The sequence below is a fragment of the Apis cerana genome, linkage group LG8 (assembly GCF_029169275.1).
Source record: "Apis cerana isolate GH-2021 linkage group LG8, AcerK_1.0, whole genome shotgun sequence".
Lineage (NCBI taxonomy): Eukaryota > Metazoa > Arthropoda > Insecta > Hymenoptera > Apidae > Apis > Apis cerana.
In genome coordinates this window covers 6,708,656-6,730,879 of record NC_083859.1, presented here as the reverse complement: position 1 = coordinate 6,730,879, position 22,224 = coordinate 6,708,656, and the positions used below count along the sequence as shown (strand labels likewise).

The following is a 22,224-nucleotide window of genomic DNA, read 5'->3' as shown; positions in this document are numbered from 1 at the left end:
CAGTAGGAAAGGCGCGTTTACAACGCAACGCTGCTCAGTCAATATCATGCGTGCTCGCCTCAAGGCGCATCGTGAGAAACTTTGTTAACGAATCCCCGAAATATCTCGACTTAATTAACTCGCGAACGTGAATGCCGAATTCTCATTGCCGGAAGGCAAATCATCTTTGCAAGAGTTTCCTGTTCAATCGAATCGATAAATCGATCATATTTTCTCGTTAATGTGAAAAATTTCCCCACGCCATGATAAATTTGTCCAAAGAGGAGAAGAATAAAATTGGCGAAAATTATCTTTTCGTAGAAAAATAAAATTGATTGTTTTCATGGAATTTCATGAAATTTCTCGTACTTTTTTATTAATCGTTAGAAAAAATTATGATGTGATTAGAAACTGATGCTATTTTTGAGAATTAGAATGATGAAAGTATAGATGGCGCAGTTGGAATTGAAAGATATAGTTGAAATAAAATTTAGTGACTATTCTGAAAATTGTAATAACATCATCTTTGATTTTATAATGCAGAGCTAAAATATATTACATATAGTGTTGATATATAATCTTATTTGTAAATGTGGTATTTCTAGTCAATATGTATGTGTCTCATGTTTATTGTTATTCATTTTCTTACCTAACCAACAAATCAAGTTTGTACAATATTATCCTAATGTTATCAAGAGAAATGAAACAAGTTTTCCTATTCTATTCTTCTCTTCTTTTATTTTTAACATTACAACTAGAACACAATTCTAGTTCATGTAGAGTAATGCATCAGAGCATACAGAAGCACAAAGGAAAGCAGAGATCCAAAGGTAGAAATGTAGTGTATACAAGACATGGTAGCATTGAAATCAGACATTGAGAGTTGATTATAAAGCAAACAATGTAACAAAGAGTTATAGTTGGAACTATAATCACCATAAAGTTTAGAACACTTGTTCTTGTGACACAAATAGAACTTCTCACAGAGGATTCAGAATTGGCATTAGAAAATACCAACACAACTACATATATTTATAGAGAAGAAACACAAATAATTATATACAATACTTAATACTTTTATTTCGTAAAGTAATATTAATATGATCCTAATAATTTTATAATGTCCTAACCTAAAAATCGTGATGAGATTATACGTAAAAAGATTCTCTTGTGTATGATGAAATATGTGAAAGATTATGTGCATGGATCTCGATGTCGTCCATTCAAGGTACCTAAGTGTCATAAACACGCCAATATTTTTCAATCTTTTCTAACAAGATGATACTGTTCTCCTTTCGCGCATACATAACCTATAGAATGAATGTGAGAGCATGATCGCGAAAAAAAATTCACCACGTAAATGAGAAAAAACTGAATCCTTTGTCATTCGATCTCTTTGATTTGTTATTTTGTGAAAGAAGATTGTGGAATGATCGTCTAAGATACTTTAATTAAATCTTGCTTTGACAGAATCCATGGTATTATAATTTTCTCAATCATCATTTTATTTTACCTCTTCTTTATACAAAAGTCTTTTTTAAAAACTAGAATAGATTGAAAATACTACGAGCCATAATTTAATCTTTTTTTTTTTTAATAAAAAAAGTAATTAAAAAGAGAGAAAATGAAAAACTTAATCAATATTCTAGGGAAAAATAACCTGAAAAATTGCTTAATCGATCGCGGAAAAAAGAGCCGAAGTGCAAACAAAATGGTCCCCGGATTGCATTAAAATGACGGCATACGATAATTCGAATGATGGAATCGGCAAACAAGTGGAGGAATCGCGAAGAGAGGAAGGAAGGACAAGCGGTGGACGGGAAGTGGAAGGTGCGCGAAATGCATTCCACGGCTAGATCGGTATTGTTGTGCGCGTTTTCGAAAAGGCCACCGCCCACTATTGTGCCGGGCCGACAATGGCCTGATGAGCCGGTATTGTCGAACTTGTTGAACTCTGCCGCGATGAAAGGAGCGAGGGGAAGCTGCGTCCGAAGTCTTCGTGCAAGTACGTGCCTCCTGGGACTCGATGAAATCGCTCTCGTCCGGAAACCACTTCCGTCCAAATATTTGTCCCGTCATTTCACCTTCGATCGAACAATTATTAATTGAACGCCATCATCCATAATTCTCGATATGTAACACACACATTTATCCAGTTGGTCTTAATTTACAAATATTCAGTCGATTGTTATTAAGTTAAGAAATTTTAGATTGTTTTAGATTTTAGAAAATTTTAGATCTCGGAAAGGAACTTGACAAGTTCAGTTTTGGGTTGATTTATATTTACGTTTTCTTATCGAGATTAAATATAGATTAAATTAATAATTGGATGAACTATCGACATTATGTATGTTAACAATCAAATAAGTGTTTTCTTAATTCGTTCAAGAGATTAAATTAAGGGAATTTTAGATCAATGGAGAATTTGGTAATTCTATTTTGCTTTTGGATTGATTTAGATTGCATTTTTATAGAGATTTAAGTTAGTTTAGATTACGTTGAATAAACTGTTGAGCTTAGGTTAGAATAAATCAGATTTTTCTTTATTTTTTTAAGAGATGTTAGGTTAAAGAAATTAGATTGATGAAGAAAAAAATGTGATAATTTTATTTGATTTTTTTTATTCAATCTAGATTGTACTTTCTTTCGAGATTTAAATCAGGTTAGATCAACATCGTTGAAGTTAGATAAATATTTCTCTTCATTCGTTCAGGAAAAATGTTCTATTGAAATTTCTTTTTTATCTTATATATCTACTATAGCACTTTTCCTTTTCCTTGAAAGGATTGTGCTGTCATCTATTTATCTGTTGCTTTTATCGATCGATACTCTATTGGTCGGAATATACTTTTTTTTTCCTCAAGTTGTGGAAACGAGAACGAGTCTCAGTGATCATTCGAAAGAGAACTAGTTTTCACGAAAGACCGAGAGAAGTTGCACGAAGTTTGTAAGTTGCAAGAGCGGAAATTAACCTCGAGAGCTCGTGATGCAGAGTGACTTGGAAATCTCTAGATAAAGACGTTAGACTGCATGTCTAGAGAGGTGTTCCTATTTATTCTAGGAAATTTTAAATAACATACAAATTAATCTTTCAATAATAGCATTTCTATATTACATAATATGTAACATCATAATATTTTTATAAATTACGATTTATTAGATTATTTTTTATGAAATTATCAACATTAGGAAATTAATATATCGTTTATCGTTGACTTAAAATAATATAAAAAAAAATTATAGTGGAAAACATAGAGCAAAATATTATAGGATAAACAACATTCAAGAGATGAGATGCATTTGGATTGTACGTCCTCGTAAAAAGTGAGCTTGCTCTGGTAAAATGTTGGTGTGGTTGCCTATCGTGGCTAGGGAAATGTAATGGAACGCTCACGACTCGGTTGTCGTACTGTACTTTTCCTATGTTTCACCTTCGTAACTCTTCTCTTTACTTCTTTTCCTTTCCAGAAACTGGCGTCAGCCAACTTGTTTATTAGCGTTATTTATTCGCCTAATAGCAGTGCTTTCTTATACATACAAAATAGATAACTAAGCAAAGTAAGAAAGAAAAATGAAAATGAAATACTGAAAGTATGAAAACTGAATAATAAAAGTATAAATAAAAGTAAAAATAATAAAAGTAGATTAAGAAAACTGCTGATTTTAAATTATTATTTATTAGATGTAAATTTAAGTTCCTAGAAACAAAAAATGAGATTACAGATGCATCATAAATAATAGTTCGAGAAATATATCAATATTAAATAATTGATAATTTATAATTATATTAAAAATTATAATAATAAGAAGTATATAAAAAATTAGAAGAAAACTAATACTAAAAAATATTCCTGTTATAAAATATCTTTCTTTAATTCGTGAAATTCCTTCAACTTAGAGGTGATAACAGTGATTTCGAGAAGTAATCGACAAAATTATCGTGAACTGGAACGGATTATACTATTCCCTCTACTCGAGAAGAGTAGTAGGGCAGAGCATTGAAGGGTTAGGGAAATGTATTAAAGGAGAACTCCGATTTGGGCCACGACCATCTCATGCATACGAATAAGCCCGATATCTTCCAAGATTTCCACGTAGCTGGCTTATTAAACACATCGCATGACCGATCTATAATTAACATTTGTCTTTAACGATAATTTATCGACAATTGGCAAAAACCAATAGGAATATCTATCTAGAAAATTTCACCTTTCTCGATGTATTTTTTGATAAAAAAATTGTTTATCATTTTATTGTTTCGATATTAACGAAAATAAAATTCATTGATGTTACAATTTTTCATGAATTGTATAGAGATTGATTTAAATTATAATGATGATCTCATAAAAGAGAGAGGGAATTTTTCTCCTAAGTCAAATCGAATGATAAACGGAGGCACAACAGAGATTCGTTCGATAAAATATGCGCAGTTCAACGTGACGTGGTTTTGACGCTGATTATAAGCGAATGGATATCAGTTTATCGTAATCCTTTGTGCCAGCGGTTCTCAATAGAGATCTTTTTTTTTCTCCGCCATCACGATGCAACGAAACAGGTCGCCGTGTGAAAGATCAAACAGGCATCGGCGTTAAATATTCATAAAAGAAACGCGTTGAAAACCGATGGTAGAGCAGAGAACACGACACGTGAAAAATTGAAGCCGAGGTCCAACGGGTATGAATTTTCATTAACGCGAACTTTCGGCCCGGCCGAAAATCAAATTGACTTCGACGAATTTCAAATGCAATTTGAAATCACCTCTTTGAAATCTGCATGCTGTACCGAGATCCAACAAGGTCTCTCTCCATCGCGTTGATCGTCGTATTAGTCAAAGAAAAAGTTAGGTTATGTCGGGTCGCTAGGGTCGCTTGTGATATCACCTACAGAGCCCTCCTAGGGAAATTGAATTAACCGTATTCGGTAGTAAGGAGAAAGAAAAAAAAAGACAATTTTTTCCTCTGAAATTATATGGTAGTCGGCGATGAACAACAATCAAACGGGCGCACGAATGTACCGACCAATGGTAAATCGTAATGAGTCCTGCAAATTGTTTTACGAGCAATGTTAGCCGGCGTGCAGCCGCATTACCGGCTCGACCTGGTAGTGTATCAATTACGAAATAACATCGTTATCGTGGCGAGGCTGGTACGGCCTAATTAACGAATTTCCGCCTCGAACTCGTCCAACATCGTCGGCTGAGAACCACTGCTCGTTCTCTCCACTGGAAATTCGTTAAGCCCAGCCCATGAACTCGAACAATCCGACACATTTCGAGACTGGAACGAAGCTTCTCGAAATGTATTTGATACATTTTTCTCAAAATACATAAACTATATATTCAAAAGTATTCATATATAATTTGTAATAATACATAAAATTTTATTAAAAATCTATTTTTTATTTTCTTTATTTTCATAAATTAATTTATCAAATTTTAAACATCACCATACGTTATTTAATGTTTTGTGCGAGATTGCATAACCTAAAAGACCGCCGTTTCGATTTTGACCATTTAGCCAGGAGTAGTAAATTGAATTAGCCAATTGACGATTCTGTTTTTCTTTTAGAAAAATAAATAGTAGTTAATTATTCCTAGGCTTGTTCTGAATCACGTGTGTCTAAAGTATATAATGTTTTATATGAGATTCACCATATCCATTGATATTTATTTAACGCTGTTTATAGAAATTATGAACCTAGATTTGAATTTTTTGGCAAAAAATAATTAATTTCAATTATTCGAGAAATTAACGAAACGAAATTTTAATATAATATAATATGTAAATTTCTCGAAAACATAAGATTTTTTTTCATGATTTCAGGTGATCCTGGTGCCCCACAGTCACACGGATCCAGGATGGTTGAAAACGTTCGAGCAATACTTCCACAGCTCTACCAGAAGCATTTTGAACAACATGGTCTCCAAGCTTCAGCAATGGCCCAACATGACTTTCATCTGGAGCGAAGTGTCCTTTTTATCACTCTGGTGGGAAAGGTAAGTGTAATATCGAATTTCAAACAGCATTGTACAACAATAATACAAAATCTAACATCTCTAAAAAATACATTCCCAAAAGAGTATCTGCTCAACTATTTTACCTACAAATAATTATTTTTAAATCTATAGACCATCAATTTCCTAATCTTATTGATAATTCTTCTAATAATAAATCTTACATTTTTTTCCTTTTATTCCTTCATAATAAAAATATTACAATTCTCACGTGATAATAACAAAAATAATACAATTTTCAAAAGAAAATGAAAACGACTATATTAGCGATTCTTGAACAACGAAAAACCATCTTATCCTCTCCAACAACGCCTTTTTTTTCTCAGTCGATTCGATTGCCCTGGCCACAAAGCCCAGGCATCATCAGTTTTTATGCTCGAGTTAGGAGCTACCGTGTATGTGGCCCGCGAAGACGACAGTCGTAAAGGATGCTATTAGGGGAGGACGATGGTGGCCAAGATGGCCTGAGCTTGAAAGAACAGTTAAGGCATATCTCCCCTAAGGAATATCCCATAGGATCTTCTCTCCTCGCAGCTTCTCCTCTTTTTTCTCCCCTCTCTTTCTTTTCTCTCTTTCTTTTTTTAATCGAAAAAAGAGGACAGGGATGAAGACGAAGAAGTATCGCGAGCATAAAAAGGGAAATCACGAAAAAGGGAAAAGGAGATAAGGATATATCATACCCTTCCTTCGCCATTCCTATGTAGAGAGGAATTTCTTTATGGAATTGACGAGAGATGAAATTCTGGCCAGACCAGGTTGGGACAAGGGATCATTTCCGATTCAGGGAAACGGAAATCGGCCCGATACCGCTCCAGGAAAACGGAAATCACCTCGATACCGATCCCCAAGTATCGTTTCGTAAGAGGATCACGTGGAATAGATTTCCTTGGACTTAGACCGGGGCTTCCCCGGTGTGTTGGTGAGCTTCTTCCTGGAACGAGGGTTGTCGTAAAACGGCCCATTAGGACGAGCAATGGCGGTGTATGGCCGCCCCCGTGATCGAAAACTACCTCCTTCCTTAACCGTTATGAGGCAACGTTGCATTCACGCGATATATTTCAAAATTTTTTTTCTTCCTTTTCCCCTTGTTCTTTTCGTATTAGCTATTCAAATTTGCTCGTTTCTTATCGTTGCGTAGTAGTCGTGGGAAAGAATTTCAAATGGATTTGCTTAACATCCTTGCTACTTTTTTTTTTTTCATATTGTACGAAGCTTGGAAAAATTTTAGCATTTGTTCATTTTTATAATATTAATATTTTAAAAATTTTTCTAGATTCACTTCGTGATAGATTAATATAATTATATTATTGGATCATTCGAGACGAAGTCGAGTTTAATGTCGAAATTCTGAAGAAGAGGATTTATTATAATTTATTGTAATTGTAGTTTTGGAAAAAAGTTGAAAAAATAATTGTACTCGAACGAAGAGAGTAAATAAAAGTTAAGTGAAAAATATATAAAATACTCGGTGATAAAAAATGATGATAGAGAAACGAATGTGGTTTCAGAGAATGAATATTTACCTGTGGAGATACGTGTTATCCTCTTAGACTCGAAAAAGTTTTCCCTCTCTGCAAACTCGAGAACAAAAAAAAACCTTGAACCGTTTTAAAAGCACCTCGTAAATTCGTGGCTGTACGAAGTGTATCAATCTGTACAAAGTGTTAAACGGAAACCTAAAGACGTCTTCATGGAAATTGACGACTTCCTCCGGCATCTGGGTTATCGAGAAGCGGAAACGAGTGGTGGAACGGAATTCGTTGGTGGTTTACGGAGCGACGTGAGTCAGTGGATGGGCGGCCATTGCGGCCTGAAACTACCGAGATCACGTAAATCCTCGACCTGGTGGAATGCGACTATAAATATGATTTGCATCGAGAATTGTATCGCCCGAAATTACAAGTTGCGGCGTAACGCGTTTACTCTCTTGGATTTATTTATTCGAGATTTAACACACGATTACTCGATCTGTATATGTCATTTTGGCAGACTTAAGTATTCGCGGTTTTAATCGATTGGAATATCTTGGAATATTCGTCATCTTTGTGTTGTTGTAAATTAAAATGAAAAATTATAATGCGTGAATTATATAGATGGATAATTAATTAATAAAACAATGAAAGCATAAATTCATTTACGAGTTTAAATCTGTGGATAAAATGACGAATTATGCTTCGAAAAGTATTCTTTAGAATTTTAAATTACGCCTGCTTTGTCTCGAAATAATTCGAAATTTATACATCTAACCTCAAAAATTCTATATTCCATTTTTTTGTCTCGAAATAATTTATAGATGTAGATATAACCTCAAATTTATAGACATAACCTCAAAAATGATCAATGTTTCAATAAAATTGGTGGCACCGAACACTAGAACCAGATAAACTGTTCATATCGAATTTAAAGGTGTTCTCTTTTTTTAAGTCGAAGCATATTAAAAGAAAATGCTGACTAAACAAGGATTTCAAGAACAGCTGGTAAAGTTAAGCGTTCTCTAGGGAAGCAAATTTTTAGGATTGGGTAAAAGAAAGATAGATTGTGAAAATCACGAGGAGAATTGAGGGGAGATTTACTCGGATAATCATCTGTAACCATCGTGACCTTAGCCCTACTTGGTAATCCTACTTCGAAAAATGATGGAAAAGGAGACGATTTTATGGTAGACGTAAACATCTTAACGACGGAACGAATCCCTCGAGAGAGGATCGAGTCGTGTATAATACCAGCATCGATCACGTATATTGACATCAATCGTGATCATTACAAACTAATCTTAAACAAATCTTAATTGCTTACATATATTCTAAATTTAGATTAAATTATTATAGTTCTAAATATTATTTATTTTAACAAACATTTAACATTTATCAACTTTCAAATTAGAAAGATTAAAATCTATATTTACTCAAGATTCTTGTTTCATTCACACAGTGCTCATCCCACCAAAAAGATGGTCGTGAAGAGGTTGGTGAAGGATGGCAGGCTGGAGATGACCACTGGGGGTTGGGTGATGACCGATGAAGCAACGTCGCACATCTACGCCATGTTGGATCAATTGATCGAGGGTGAGTGTGGCTATCTTTTGAATTTTTATCGTCTCTGAATGCGTCAACGTTCACTGAACGATATAAAACGATATAAAAGGAAAATCGAAATTCGATATATCGTAAGAGACGATTTTAACTGGGTTTCTCTTTTTATTCAAAATTCCTTCTCGGATTCTTGGATGGTTATAAAACTAGCAAGATTCGACAATTGTCACGTTTAACGTGGAAAATGAACCAGGTTTAATGCCAGAATTTTATTATACCCAAGAATTCCCCTGATTACAGTTGAGGCTTCCACGGTACTAGCTACGCCATAATAATTACCGTTCTCTAAGTACATCCACCGGTTATCGTCGTCTCGAGGCCATTAAGCACGTTCGTGATCCGAGTTATGACGTTTGGGAATCGCTCTGACAATCCTGAAATGTTTCTTGGAGGACTAATATACGGAATCATCCAAACTATTGTTACTATTGTCTGGCTGAATTGAATTCATAGAAGAGGACTAGAAACGGGATAAAAAATTTCAATGATAACTATTAAATTATCTATCGAAACAATTTCTAGATAAATCGTATGAATATTATCCTTGCTTTCGCTCAGAATTAAATGTATCATTGAGAATTTCTATTATCTGGTTGAAAAATTTTTAGGTTAGGATCGTTTCGATTTATGTTAACTTCAAATTATTTGTTCAATATATAATCTTTAGAAATAATGCACCAATATTATTAACATTTTACTCGGAATTAAATAAAAACGATATATTTAAAGTAAAATTGAATTCGATCGAAAAAATTTCGAGGTTAGGTTCACTTCGATATAAGTTATCCGATTTAATATGAGCTATCATAAACAATTGTCAAATATTAATCGTAGTTTTTTCGATAGGAATCAGAGATAATATCGAATTTACCACTGTATTTAGACTGAAATCACTGCTCTCCACATTTGATTCGACTTGCCGCGTTTGATCGATTTAGGCCAGTTTTCGAAATCCTTCGCGTCTGTATTTCAACCGCTAGCGAATATAGGAGGATTTGGTGGTAACGTGTTGCGTTTTCGACCGGTGCATATTCACATACGGAATATTTGCCGAATATATTTGTGTGCAATGGCCGCGGGCACGCATATTGACCGACCGCGGCTGCCCTGGATATTTAACGTTCTAAGCGCGAACCGACCGCATACATATTCAGCAGCCTAATAATTGGAAGTTAATATAGCTAGGCCGGTATTATTTCAATGGAACGCGTGGATCGGCTGCACAAGCTGGTATGTAAATTACAAATCGATACGTCCTTGAATTATTTAGCTTCCGCTGATTAGCGGAATCTCAGATCGTACGCCGACTTGAATGAAATTTGTGACAGTGTTAACAGGCACTTTTAAAAATAAATCTTGGAAATATATACATGCGTCGTATTTTATTCGTCTCTTTGCAAGTTTATTAATATAAACGAATATTCTGATATTTATTTATTTATTTTTATTTAAAATAAATATAATTGTTTCAAAGTTTTGCGCTAAGATTATAATTATTAGATTGCTGATATTTATGCCTTTTTTTTTTCTTTCTTGACAAAATATCAATAAAACATATCTATTTAATCTCCAATCGAATACTCGATCAATTCTATATTAAATTATATGAAACAATCGTTTGAACAATCGCTATAAATATAATTATTTACGATCTAATCGATTTATTTTTATTTTCGTATTTAAAATTTAAAATTTAAAAATTTAAAAAGAATTCTCAAGCTCTTAAGATAAATAAATCCAAAAATACACACATACACATACACAACTATAGATAATTTCGTTCGAATTCTTTATTCGAAGAACACAAAATAATTCTAATTTAAACTTTTCCAATCGTGAATTCGTGGAACCTGCCCTCCTAGCAGTTCTAGGGTTAAATTGCCTTCATTTCCTTGGCAACCTGAGCAACAGAAAGCGAATTTCTCAACCCGAGTTCTCTCTTCCTCTGACAGCCTCTGAATCGTTAAGAATCGTGGAAATCGTTCTCGATAAAGGATCGAGAGAGATCTTTCGAAACCACCGGTGTACTTCGCCGGTTTACTCATGAATCCAGTGTAAATATCGCGGAATAAAAGCGTTTACGGTCGCGTGCTATCGCGTACAGTTTGAATTCTCCATCTCTCTCTCTCTCTCTCTTTCTCTCTCTCTCTCTCTCTCTCTCTCTCTCTCTCTCTCTCTCTCTTTCTCCCTCGTTGTAGAACACAAGAAACTTCGGTTGCGAAATGCAGAGGAAGCGCAATCGAAGGAAAGTCCTGGCGGCGATATTACTCGGTTTGAGATCCACCCTCTTCGGTTGCTGGTGAATATCCTCGTCGAAAGCTTCTCCCGTGTATAAAGGATGTAATTTAAGTCCGTCAGGATATACACAGAGCATCCCTCTGTGATCCTCTTTTCTTTAGATTTTCTTTTCCACTGTCTTCTCTCTCTCCCTCTCTCTTTCGTTCAATTTTTTATGATCCTTCGCCGATGCTTCGCAATTGGGATGCTTTTCCAAGTCGATCTCGTGTGAAATCGAAGAAGAAGTTGGATCCGGTTTGAATTTATATTGGTTTTTTTGGAGTTTAATGGGGATTCTTCTTTATTTAAATTGTCACATTATGATTCTACTGTAATTGGAAACACGATACGTTTCATATTTCTATTGACTCTTGAATATCACAAGTGGAATTTCTTTCCAAATAAATGTTTTCATGTTACATTTTTTAAATTGATATTTATTTTATTAAAAAAAATAATAAAAATTTCGCTTAAATTTCGCATTATTATCAAAGATTCTATTACAATATCGTATAAATCAAAATTTATATTTATATTGTAGATTTTTATCATCTTTAAATCTAACCTAACCTCGCTTAACTTTCATTGGTATTTCTGCCATGCATCCTTTTTTATGATTTACAAATGGTACAAAATTTTATGATTTATATTCGAGAGATTGTTAAGATCACGGCAATAAATTCGCTACAACAATTTGCCACTTTAAAAAAAAAAATAGGATGATAGCTCAAAACAGTTGAAACAAACTACGAGTTGTTTCTCAAGCTAAAAATTAAAGAATAAATAATGTCCCTCAGCGTGGTCGAAAGGTATCCCACCACACTTTATTCCTTCTGGAAGAAAAGTTTCGCGATTACTCTCGCGAAATCCAATTAAGACGTCATTCCTGCTACTTCAGACGCAATTTTTTTCAATTTTTTTCACTATTTTAATGTTTACATACGAAAGTCAATACGAGATGCTCAAAAAGAGTCGATCACTTGTTTCGAGATGATATTTCGAAGAGAAGAGAGAAAAGTTAAAAATTATGAGAATGCTTGAGAAAAGTTTCGAAACGATTGTAATAAGCTATTGGGTTGGATAGTTAGGATGGTAGAAGTAATCTGATTAAAAGAAAAGGATTGGTCCATTTACGAATTTGCATCGTTTTTTGTAATTGATACAAAGTATACTTGGGTGGAGAAATGATATAGTGGTTTGAAAATTGTAAAAAATAAAATGAATTGATTTTAATAAAGAGTTTTTTTATTTCGGATCGTAAAACTGAACGATGCCGAAACGTGTAAGCAGTTTCGTAAAAATTTTGTAATAGGTTTTGTAAGCAGAGAGGATGAACCTATAAAACGAACAGATGTGAAACTGTAATTAATTTTGGAACGATGATTAAATTTTATTAACTTTTTAGAAACTTAATCGAGAGAAATAGATCTTATACAGTTATATTACATTATATATGGTCTACAAAACTTATAACTAGACATAAAACAACAAATATTACAAAAAATTAAAAAATAATTTATTAAAACTATATATTAAAAATTATTAATTGATATTCAAAATTTTATCAGCAAATTTTGTGCCATATCTGGATTAAATTTTCTTTCCTATTATTTATTACACATATTTCCAAAGAAAATATAAATATTAATTTATAGGTTAAGCATACTATGATCATTTTACTAACGTGAAGTTATTCTTAATTCGAATCAAAACGATTCGGATGAGAAGGAAGCGATTAGTTTGAGGTTAGATTTTCACAGTAGATGGCGCTCATAGGCGAAATTATGCATCTCGTAGCGACAAATCCTAGCGTCACGGATCGTAAACGGATCAGCGTAATTTACGATCACGAACGCGTCTAATTCCGATCGCACCTGTTCGATCAATAGAACGATTGATTTATCGAAATCTACGTAAGAGGACAATGGCGCCAACCAACGATAATAAACCGTTCCATTGTTTAATAGAGGAAATCGCATAGGTATAGCCGTCACTGAGCGGCAAATTAATTATCCGTTCCACATAAATTTCTTGATATAGGTTATCTCATCGAACTTCTTACTATAATGAGTGGATTCAAGAAAATTGATTTAAAAAGTTATGATTATAAATCTATTTAAGTATTATAATATTAAATTAAGATTATATTTGATATTATAATATATATAGGTAATATAAAATTTTATATTTAAATTTGAACTTTTTTTGATTAGATTAGAAAATTTTTGATAGTTATTTCATAATAGGATTATATGTATGCTTTTTAAAAATTAGATATTTTTTAAAAATGTTAATTCGAACCATTATTCGTTTACTATATGTTATTGAAGGTTAGGTTTAACATAACTTTTATTTGCAGGTTAAAATAAATTTTTCTATGAAATGTTTATTTCATTACGATTAAACTGCTTTCAAGAAATGAGCTTTCATCGAAGAACAGAGTAAAAATAAAATTCTGTGAAATTGTTCGAATACAAAACAATATATGAAAGAAAGCATAGTTAGATGGATAGTAATAGCTGAAATTAGAGCGATATCGAAGAACAGAGCTAGTAGATTAACCGTGTTTTGAAATTCAAAAATTCACGAAAGGAACGAAAAATGAGTGGAAGAAGGGGAGTATCGACAATTGCAGAAATCGAGATAACCACGATCCTGGCCTCGAATGCGCAGGAAGCCCGATAATAACCGGAAGTGCACCGGGACGAGTCCATTATCAACCTGTCCTGAAATGCTGGGCTCGTTTCGCTCGGTCCCTGAAAATTAGCAACGACTAACGAGCCCCGTTATCTCCATACCGATTTTATCGTGCGAGATTCGCATTTCTCATTTAATTTCCTTCTTAAGTTGGAGATTAAACTCGAAACTTCGGTTTTCAAAAAATTTGAAATTTCTTATTATAAATATCAGTAAGATTATAGTATAAATATCGGTAGGATTATAGTATATGTAGGATTATATAGATTAGATTTAAATTGAATTAAAATTTAATATAAGATAGATTTTGAACTTTTGAATATTTTAATTTTAGGTTATGTATAGTTTAAGAAATATTGAAAATAAGTTTATTAAGTTAAAATTTTGAACACGATTAAAATATGTATTTAATATGAATGATAATTTGATCAATATATAAGTTTGTCTTAAAGCTGGATTAGATTTATAGGATAAGTTAATTCAATTTCAATTTGACTTAGATTAATTTAGATTAATATTTTCATCATAATTGAAATATTTTAAATAATTTGAATTTTATATTTTAACTAGAAAGTAGATTTATGTTATAATAATATAGCTCTAGTTAAGTCAGAATATTAAAATTAAAATGTGAATCTTTGATTTGAATTAAAATATTAAATTTGAATTGTCACATTACATATATTAAGTTTAGATTAGATTTAACTCAGACACAATTATGATATGTAAAATTATATTTGAATAATTTTTAAACCTGATCTGAAAAATTGTGCATTAAAATCAGATTATTATAGTTAATAATACAATTAAAATATTAATTAAATAATTAATATAAAATATCAGATTAGTTAAAGTTAAAATTCCATTGGTAATGATTTTCCATTGATTCATAAAATTATTATATGATTAATAAAATTATTATATAAAAAAAACTAGTTTCTTACATCATATATTCATGTGAATCTATATAATATTTCCCCAGATCTTCAAAACTTAAAATATCTTCGATTCTTATGAAATAAGAGCAACAAGTGGCGCATGGTATTTATTATCCTTCTGTTTGCTCGAAGTTCTTCCAGCTGACTAATGCGACGCTTCACTACTAGACGAGTCTGTCAGTAGTAAAGGTCGACGCTCTATCGAACGATCTGAGTAGTCGCGGTACGCCTCGTGTCAGGCTACCACTAGTGATGGTTAACGTTTTAAGGTCAGCCAGACGACGAGTTGAAAGCTGAATTATTGAAATAGTAACGATTCATCTTTGAGCATGCAGAATTTATTCAAATTGAAAGAGATATTAATCCTGTGAATCGTACATGGGTGAGAAATTTATAATTAAAAATAAAATATTACGAGATTAATTAAATTGTTGTTAATAATGAATAGAATCTTTATATTTTTATGTGACATTTCGTTAGAATAATTCTTTTATTATTATTCTTTTTTATTTATTAAAAATTTTTTGTAGATTTATTGAAACGTTCCTGAAAAATGTTCAGAGTGAATATATGAAATAAATAATATTATTCCAAGTTATAAAATTTTTAATAAAATAAATAATGAAATATCATTGATCAATTTATATCATTATCAATCAAGATAAAGATAATATAAAATAAATTTATTATATTTTTCAATATATAAAAATATAAAAGTAATCAAATTGAAAAATATTATATTGGAATTAAATATATAAAAATAATAAACTTTATAATAAATTTCTCATTAAAAAAAATTAAACATTTAATTATGCTATGAAGAGTTAATATGTCTAATACAAAAATCATTCCTCTCAGTCTCCACGATAACTTTCTCCTTTAGCGATACTGAACTTGCCAATTCTGTGAAATTAAAGTTCAAACATCCCTCAGAATGCCATTCGAACGACAATTCATTATTCCAGAAAATACACTTCGTTTCCTAATTTTTTTCGTCTGTGAAAAGTCTTTCCCTTTTTTCAACTTCCATGACGCACAAATTTTTTTCACCTATGCTTTCTTCATTTCGTATCATGGAATTTAGTCTTGATTTAACAATCTTTTTTTTTTCTTGTTTTTGTTTTTTTTTTTAACTAATTTAAAGTACAACCAAAGAACAGTAAAACCAAAGAAATTTGTATGTAAAGTATTTTTAATTCTATATACACTATTGAATTTCAATCTTTTCACAAATGAATTTTTTTAAAATGATGAGACATATTATTATTTAATATTTAATATTTTATTAATAATATTAATATTAATAAATATTAATTAAAAAAACATTTATTAATGATTTGTAAAAAAAAATATAATATGCATGAAAATGAATATATTTATTAAATATAAAAATATTAATAATTAATTTTTCAATAAAACTGTTTTTAATTTATATGTTTTTTTTTAAAAACATTAAAATCTGTTGAAAAAACTATAGAATTTATACTTAATAAAATGTTATTAACAATAATTTAATCCTAAAATAAAATCAAATATAATACAAGTTTATATATCTACAGTTTCTTCTAACTACAAATCTCTCCCATTAAAATTGTTAGCTTCAGCCAATGGTCTCGATCGTGTAGTAGAGACTAGTGCGAGCGCGATAACTCGCTTAATGCACACATGTCGTATCTAATGGGATATAATCAGTCGAGTACTGGTTGAGTGTAGTTTAATGGTTTGTTCACTCACATTAGACCACACCACAGACTTCTCTTTCGTGTTCATGTTCGACATCTTCAGTCTTCCTTATATATATCCTTAATCTGATTCTCAGGATAATCTAGGTATTTAGAAAAATATATAATATTATAATAATTAAAAAATTGTAATAATAATATGAAAATTAATTTAAAGTTCAAAGTGAATTAGTTTAAATAGATAGATAAGGTAAATAGATAGATTTGCATTAAATGAGAACTAGATTAGAATGTTAAATATTAGGTTTTTCAATATATAATAATTAAAAAATTACACTACTATGAATTGAAAATATGAAATACAATGAAAATTGCAATAAATGAATCAAAGTACAAAATTAGGTTAAGATTCGTTAAATGTCAGGATTGACATTTAGTATTAGATTTAGATTTTAGGTTAGTTTTTCTATTCAAATGACTATAACTGCTTACAATTTAAAATTTAAACTTAGAAATTCTCCTTCAAATCTTACAGCAATCGATTTAGAGTTCAGAACATAACCTCTTCTCTCTTCTCTTAATGAAACGTCTGCAATAAACTGAAAATCCTCTGGAGGCAGGGATGAACGCGCAATTTGCGGGCCAAGCCGGCTTCCTCGAATAATTGACGCAATTTCCGCGCTACAACCAACGGCCACCGATGACTCTGTGAATGCGAATCGTACGGACTAACGGACCGGTAACAATCCACCAGTGGACGTTAATGTTTAAGCACGCTCGAACGATTTCGAGTACCGCGCGTCTGAATCGAAAATACCTGCCCTATACAGGAATTGCTGTCATCCTCGCGACATCGGGCATTAGGAAACTCGAATTAGTTTTGTGCTGGGAACGTTTAAGCACGGTGACAATTATTTATTTATCCGATTGACAACAATCGGACACACTATAATTTTGTATAATTTAATATTTTTTTATTGAATTTATTTTATTTTTTCGATTTTTACGAGATCTATGTTTTTTTTCGATTTATCAAATTGTTTTTAATAATTGTTTAAGAGGTTAATGAAACGTCCCATCGTAGAGAAAACTGATAATAAGAATATTTGTATTATAGCTTTTTTAATTAAATAATTAATAATTAATTAAATAATTATGAATTATTTATTATAACAACAAGACAAAATATTGAAATATTATATTAAATATTTTCCTAAGTTTTCAGTTATATCGATTCGATTCGATTCGATTCGATTTGATTTGATTCGATTCAATTCGATTTGATTTGATTCGATTCGATTCGATTCAATTAAATTAGGTTAAATCAATTTGATGTATTGAAAATTAATTTTTATTTTTATTCAATCATTATATTCATAATGAAAAATAAATTATAATTATATGAGATAAAATCACTTCAATTTTTTCGAAAAAAATAATACGTTTTTTTAAATAATACGATTAGATTAAATATATAAATAAATATGATATAATCGGAAATCGTTGCAATTCTCTAAAAACAATAGTGGCTACAGTGATTCACATTGTGAAAATCGAATTCCGTCAAGCATGGAACAATTAGAAAATCACTAATGAAAATGAGGTCTAAATCAAATTTAATTCCATTAATAACAAATATTAACCACCTGTAATCCACAGTGAAATCTATGATTCCATCTTGCGTCTTGGAATTACGAGGCATAAATTCCACCAGACATGCCTTATCGTGTTTCCCTTAGGGACTTCTGTCTGGTTGACCCAAATGCTTTCGGATTGACCCAGTTTCTGAATGTTCTCTAGGTATGCGTCTCGTTTATCTCCGCGGGAAAGTTCTCTTCCGTTTCATCGTTTCGGTTTTATCGTGGAAACATATTGTGTTCGCAGCTGCGAAATAGGAAAATGAAAAAGATATCTGTCAGATAACAGCTTCAATATTAGATTGCATCACTAGAGGAATTTTTATTGCAATATCTTTGAACGACTAAAAAGTTTGGTTAGAAGAATTTCAATATAAAATGAAATTGTAATACGTGTATTAAATTTTAGATCTTGTAGAAGATGTGTTGCAGAATATAAATTCATCTTATGTATAACTTTCAAGTAATCTTGAACTCAAAAATATAAGATTTATTGGAGTATATGTAAAATTAGGTTAGGATAAATGAGAATCAAAAGCAAGTTAACAAATAGGTTAAGTTAATAAATTAAATTTAAATTTTTACTTCATTAGAATGAAATTTTTATAATATTAAATTAAAATAGATTTAAATCCGAAACTGGTTTAAATTTTAATTGTTTTTAGATTAGGATCAGATATATTTTATCATATTAAATCGAATTAACTATTTTATTTGAATTAGTTAATTAAACGAAATGATTATTACGTAAATTAAATTAAATTAAATATTCATCTTATTCGTCTATAGACACGAAAGGATTAGTGTTGCAAGAGGAACAAGCCAAAATCGATATGTGACAGAGACATTAACGTAAATCCGCAGGAACGTTGTACTTAGCCCAAAAGCAGCTCGTAGAGAACAGGCTTGAATCCATAGGATAGCGTGTGTGTTAACGTACACTTACTAGCGCATCGTTGGCTGTGCATCTGTTGGTGGTTGTTGTTATGCTCTTGCTTGGTTGTGTGTAGAGAAGGATTTTGAATACGAATTCGGTTCTGCGAAAATTTCGGGGACACTTCACCAACGACTATTACATTAGTGGGATAATTGGAGCTGTCTCGGTTCGTCTCTCGAATAATAACATAGTCAAGATTATTATTTCCTAAAATAGAACGTTATATTTCATTTATTTAAATTTGCATTAATCAGATTACGTTGAAATTAAAATTTCTTTAAAACTTTCGTATGAAAAGAAATTGAAAGTTTTAGAGTAACTGATTTTGTAAGGTTAGATTGAAATATTGATTAAAATATTTGTAAAATTCGGTTAGAATTGATTAGAATTTGAGATTTGTGTTAAATTTATTTAAAATACAAATATTATTAGTCGAATAACACAACAAAAAGAAAAAAAAACTATTATTCTCTGTTATTAAAAATATCATACTTTCCGTTAACCAATTTTCAATGTTACACGTAAAGAATTCTATTCATCAGCGATATGCGATTGTTCCAGTGGACTCGATCGATAATCGTTTATCGTAGAAAACTAGAAAGACTTCTGTAAATACGTTTTCCCTAGCTTCGAAAACACAAAGATCGAAACCATGCCACAATGAAATAAAGAAATATACTGCTACCTTTACAAGTTGTATTCTATTCTGTTTTTTTTTTTTTTTTTGCTATTGCATTGTATACATATTTTTTTATAATTTTTTTCTCTTGATCAAATATTGTTTCTCCATGAAGTATTTTTATCGATTCTTAGAAGCGCCAATTATATTTTTTTGTCTATCAAAATAATTATAAAAATTCTTTTCATATGTAAAATTTTTAAATTAATTTTTATTATATAATTAATAAAAACAAGTTTTTAATCATTAAATACATATATATTTAAAAATACAATTTTTCTAGTATTATTAATCTAGTGTAAAATCTCTTTGTTGTCACAATACTCTTTTTACTCTCCATTTCACTTTATCTAGTGCAAATTTAAAATGTTTAAAAACTTTAATAAATTTAATATTTTTAAATTTTTATTTTTGTTTTGAGTTTTCTCTAAAATCGATTTAATAGATTTCAAAGATATTCCATTAATATCTATTAATATATATATCTATATCTGTATAACTATTGAAAATAAATTTTGATTATGATGAATTATTTTATGAAAGTAATAAATTTAAATAAATATTGATATATGAAAAATAATTATTCTAATTGTCACTAGAGGCTTTGTTGTCGATTTAGATAAGAGTTTATCCCACTCCATATAAATTGACTTTAAGTCAACCATCGTGGAGTCAGAATTCAGTTTCTATCCTGGCAATGAATGTCGATTAACTCCTCCATATTATAGGGTTTGTATTGGATTGGTTTACGAGGAATGCTGTGGGTGAGAACTGATAAATAGATATCGATTACAGACATAGTCCACTACAACTACATATTGAAATAGGATTCTACTATGAGAAATCACGTTTTGTATTAGTAGTCACTATTGATATTCTATAACCTATAAAATCAACTCTCACATTTTGTCTTTTATCATTTTTAAATTTTACTTAAATTTTAATCTTTTTTTGATCTCTGATTAAATTTGTTTGAATCAACAATATCAAGAATATCAATAAAATTTTTAATGTTGCTCCTAATAATATTACTCTTAATAAGCAATAATATAACTTTGAATATTTCAACGTTTCTTAGATTTCAAAAAATAAGATATTTATCTTATTTATTTACATTCATTAAAAAAAATTCTCTAAATTTTAAAATATAAATTGTATAATTCATTGCTCTTTTCTATAGATTTTCATTCAACTGTCACAGTACTCCAAAAATCAATCATAGAGATAAAAAACTTTCAAATTGTGCACAAATTTTACTTTTTCAACATGGAAGAAATCTCAATTATTTCCGTGAAGCATAAAGTTTTAAATGAACTCTAGAAATATTTATTTACACGGCGATAAGTGTCTCGCAAACACGAGCGAACGATTCTCAAAAGACGATCTCTCAACCATTCCACGAATTTAACGATGCTGCTCGTATTGATCCTTTTGATTTGAACAAGGTTTGTGTCTCCACGCCTCTTAATGAGACCTGTGAAAGCCTCAAAAGATTCATCTAACTGTTCGTAGAATATTAAACGGCCGACTGCTTTTGTCAGTACAATATCAACACAGTAGAAAAGCCGATTATTTCCGTAGTGATATTGTGGAAAAGATCTCTGTTTCTCCTTCTTGTTCTTAAACTCGTATATTTTTAATTGATCTGATTTATGTTCTTTGATTGCAGGTCATCAATGGCTGAAAACGAATCTGGACATCATTCCTGAGTCTGGTTGGTCGGTAGATCCATTTGGTCATGGAGGTACCATACCTTACTTTCTGAAAGCATCTGGAGCTTCTGGCACAGTAATCCAGAGAATACATTACGCGTGGAAGCAATGGTTCGCCAAAAAACAATATGGCGATTTTATCTGGCTCCAGCCGTGGGATCAGATTGGCAAAGCTGATATGCTGACTCATAATCAACCGTTCGATATCTATAATATCAAGCATTCTTGTGGCCCACATCCTCATGTCTGTCTCAACTTCGACTTCAGGAAGATTCGCGGAGAATATACTGAATATTCGGTCAGAGCAGTGGAAATCACTCCAAATAACGTGAAACAGATGGCCGAATTGCTTTTGGAACAATATTCTAGGACTGGATCGTTGTTCATGCATAATGTGGTGCTAATGCCACTTGGAGATGATTTCAGGTAAAATTAATTTTCTTGATTGATGTAAAAGTTGCCAGAAATTGTTTAATTAATAAACATTAAACATAAAATATAGAATAGTAAGTTTATATTAATTCTAATTAACTCGACTTTAGTTAACTTTAATGATAATAAGATTGGTATTAATCTAATAA

General features: G+C 31.1%; 1 protein-coding gene and 1 long non-coding RNA gene across 8 annotated transcripts in view; one reads left to right on the top strand and one right to left on the bottom strand.

Moving 5' to 3' along the window:
* The window catches only part of LOC108001718 (alpha-mannosidase 2), a 128,653-nt gene that overhangs the window by 101,615 nt on the left and 4,814 nt on the right, over positions 1 to 22,224 (top strand). For 5 of the 7 annotated variants that reach the window (XM_062078416.1, XM_062078417.1, XM_062078413.1 and 2 more), the window contains 3 exons: positions 5,802 to 5,974; positions 8,924 to 9,057; positions 21,601 to 22,069. In XM_062078416.1, the coding sequence (XP_061934400.1) occupies positions 5,802 to 5,974; positions 8,924 to 9,057; positions 21,601 to 22,069 (776 nt within the window). Of the gene's footprint in view, positions 1 to 149; positions 1,208 to 1,628; positions 1,810 to 4,509; positions 4,654 to 5,801; positions 5,975 to 8,923; positions 9,058 to 21,600; positions 22,070 to 22,224 lie in introns of those variants that run through there. The other 2 variants (XM_062078418.1, XM_062078419.1) reach the window with 2 other exon arrangements.
* Positions 16,377 to 17,539, bottom strand: LOC114578038 (uncharacterized). Its single transcript, XR_009830901.1, has 3 exons — positions 17,496 to 17,539; positions 17,171 to 17,384; positions 16,377 to 16,821 (listed from the first exon to the last, which is right to left on the bottom strand). It is a non-coding gene; the product is annotated as an uncharacterized LOC114578038 (long non-coding RNA).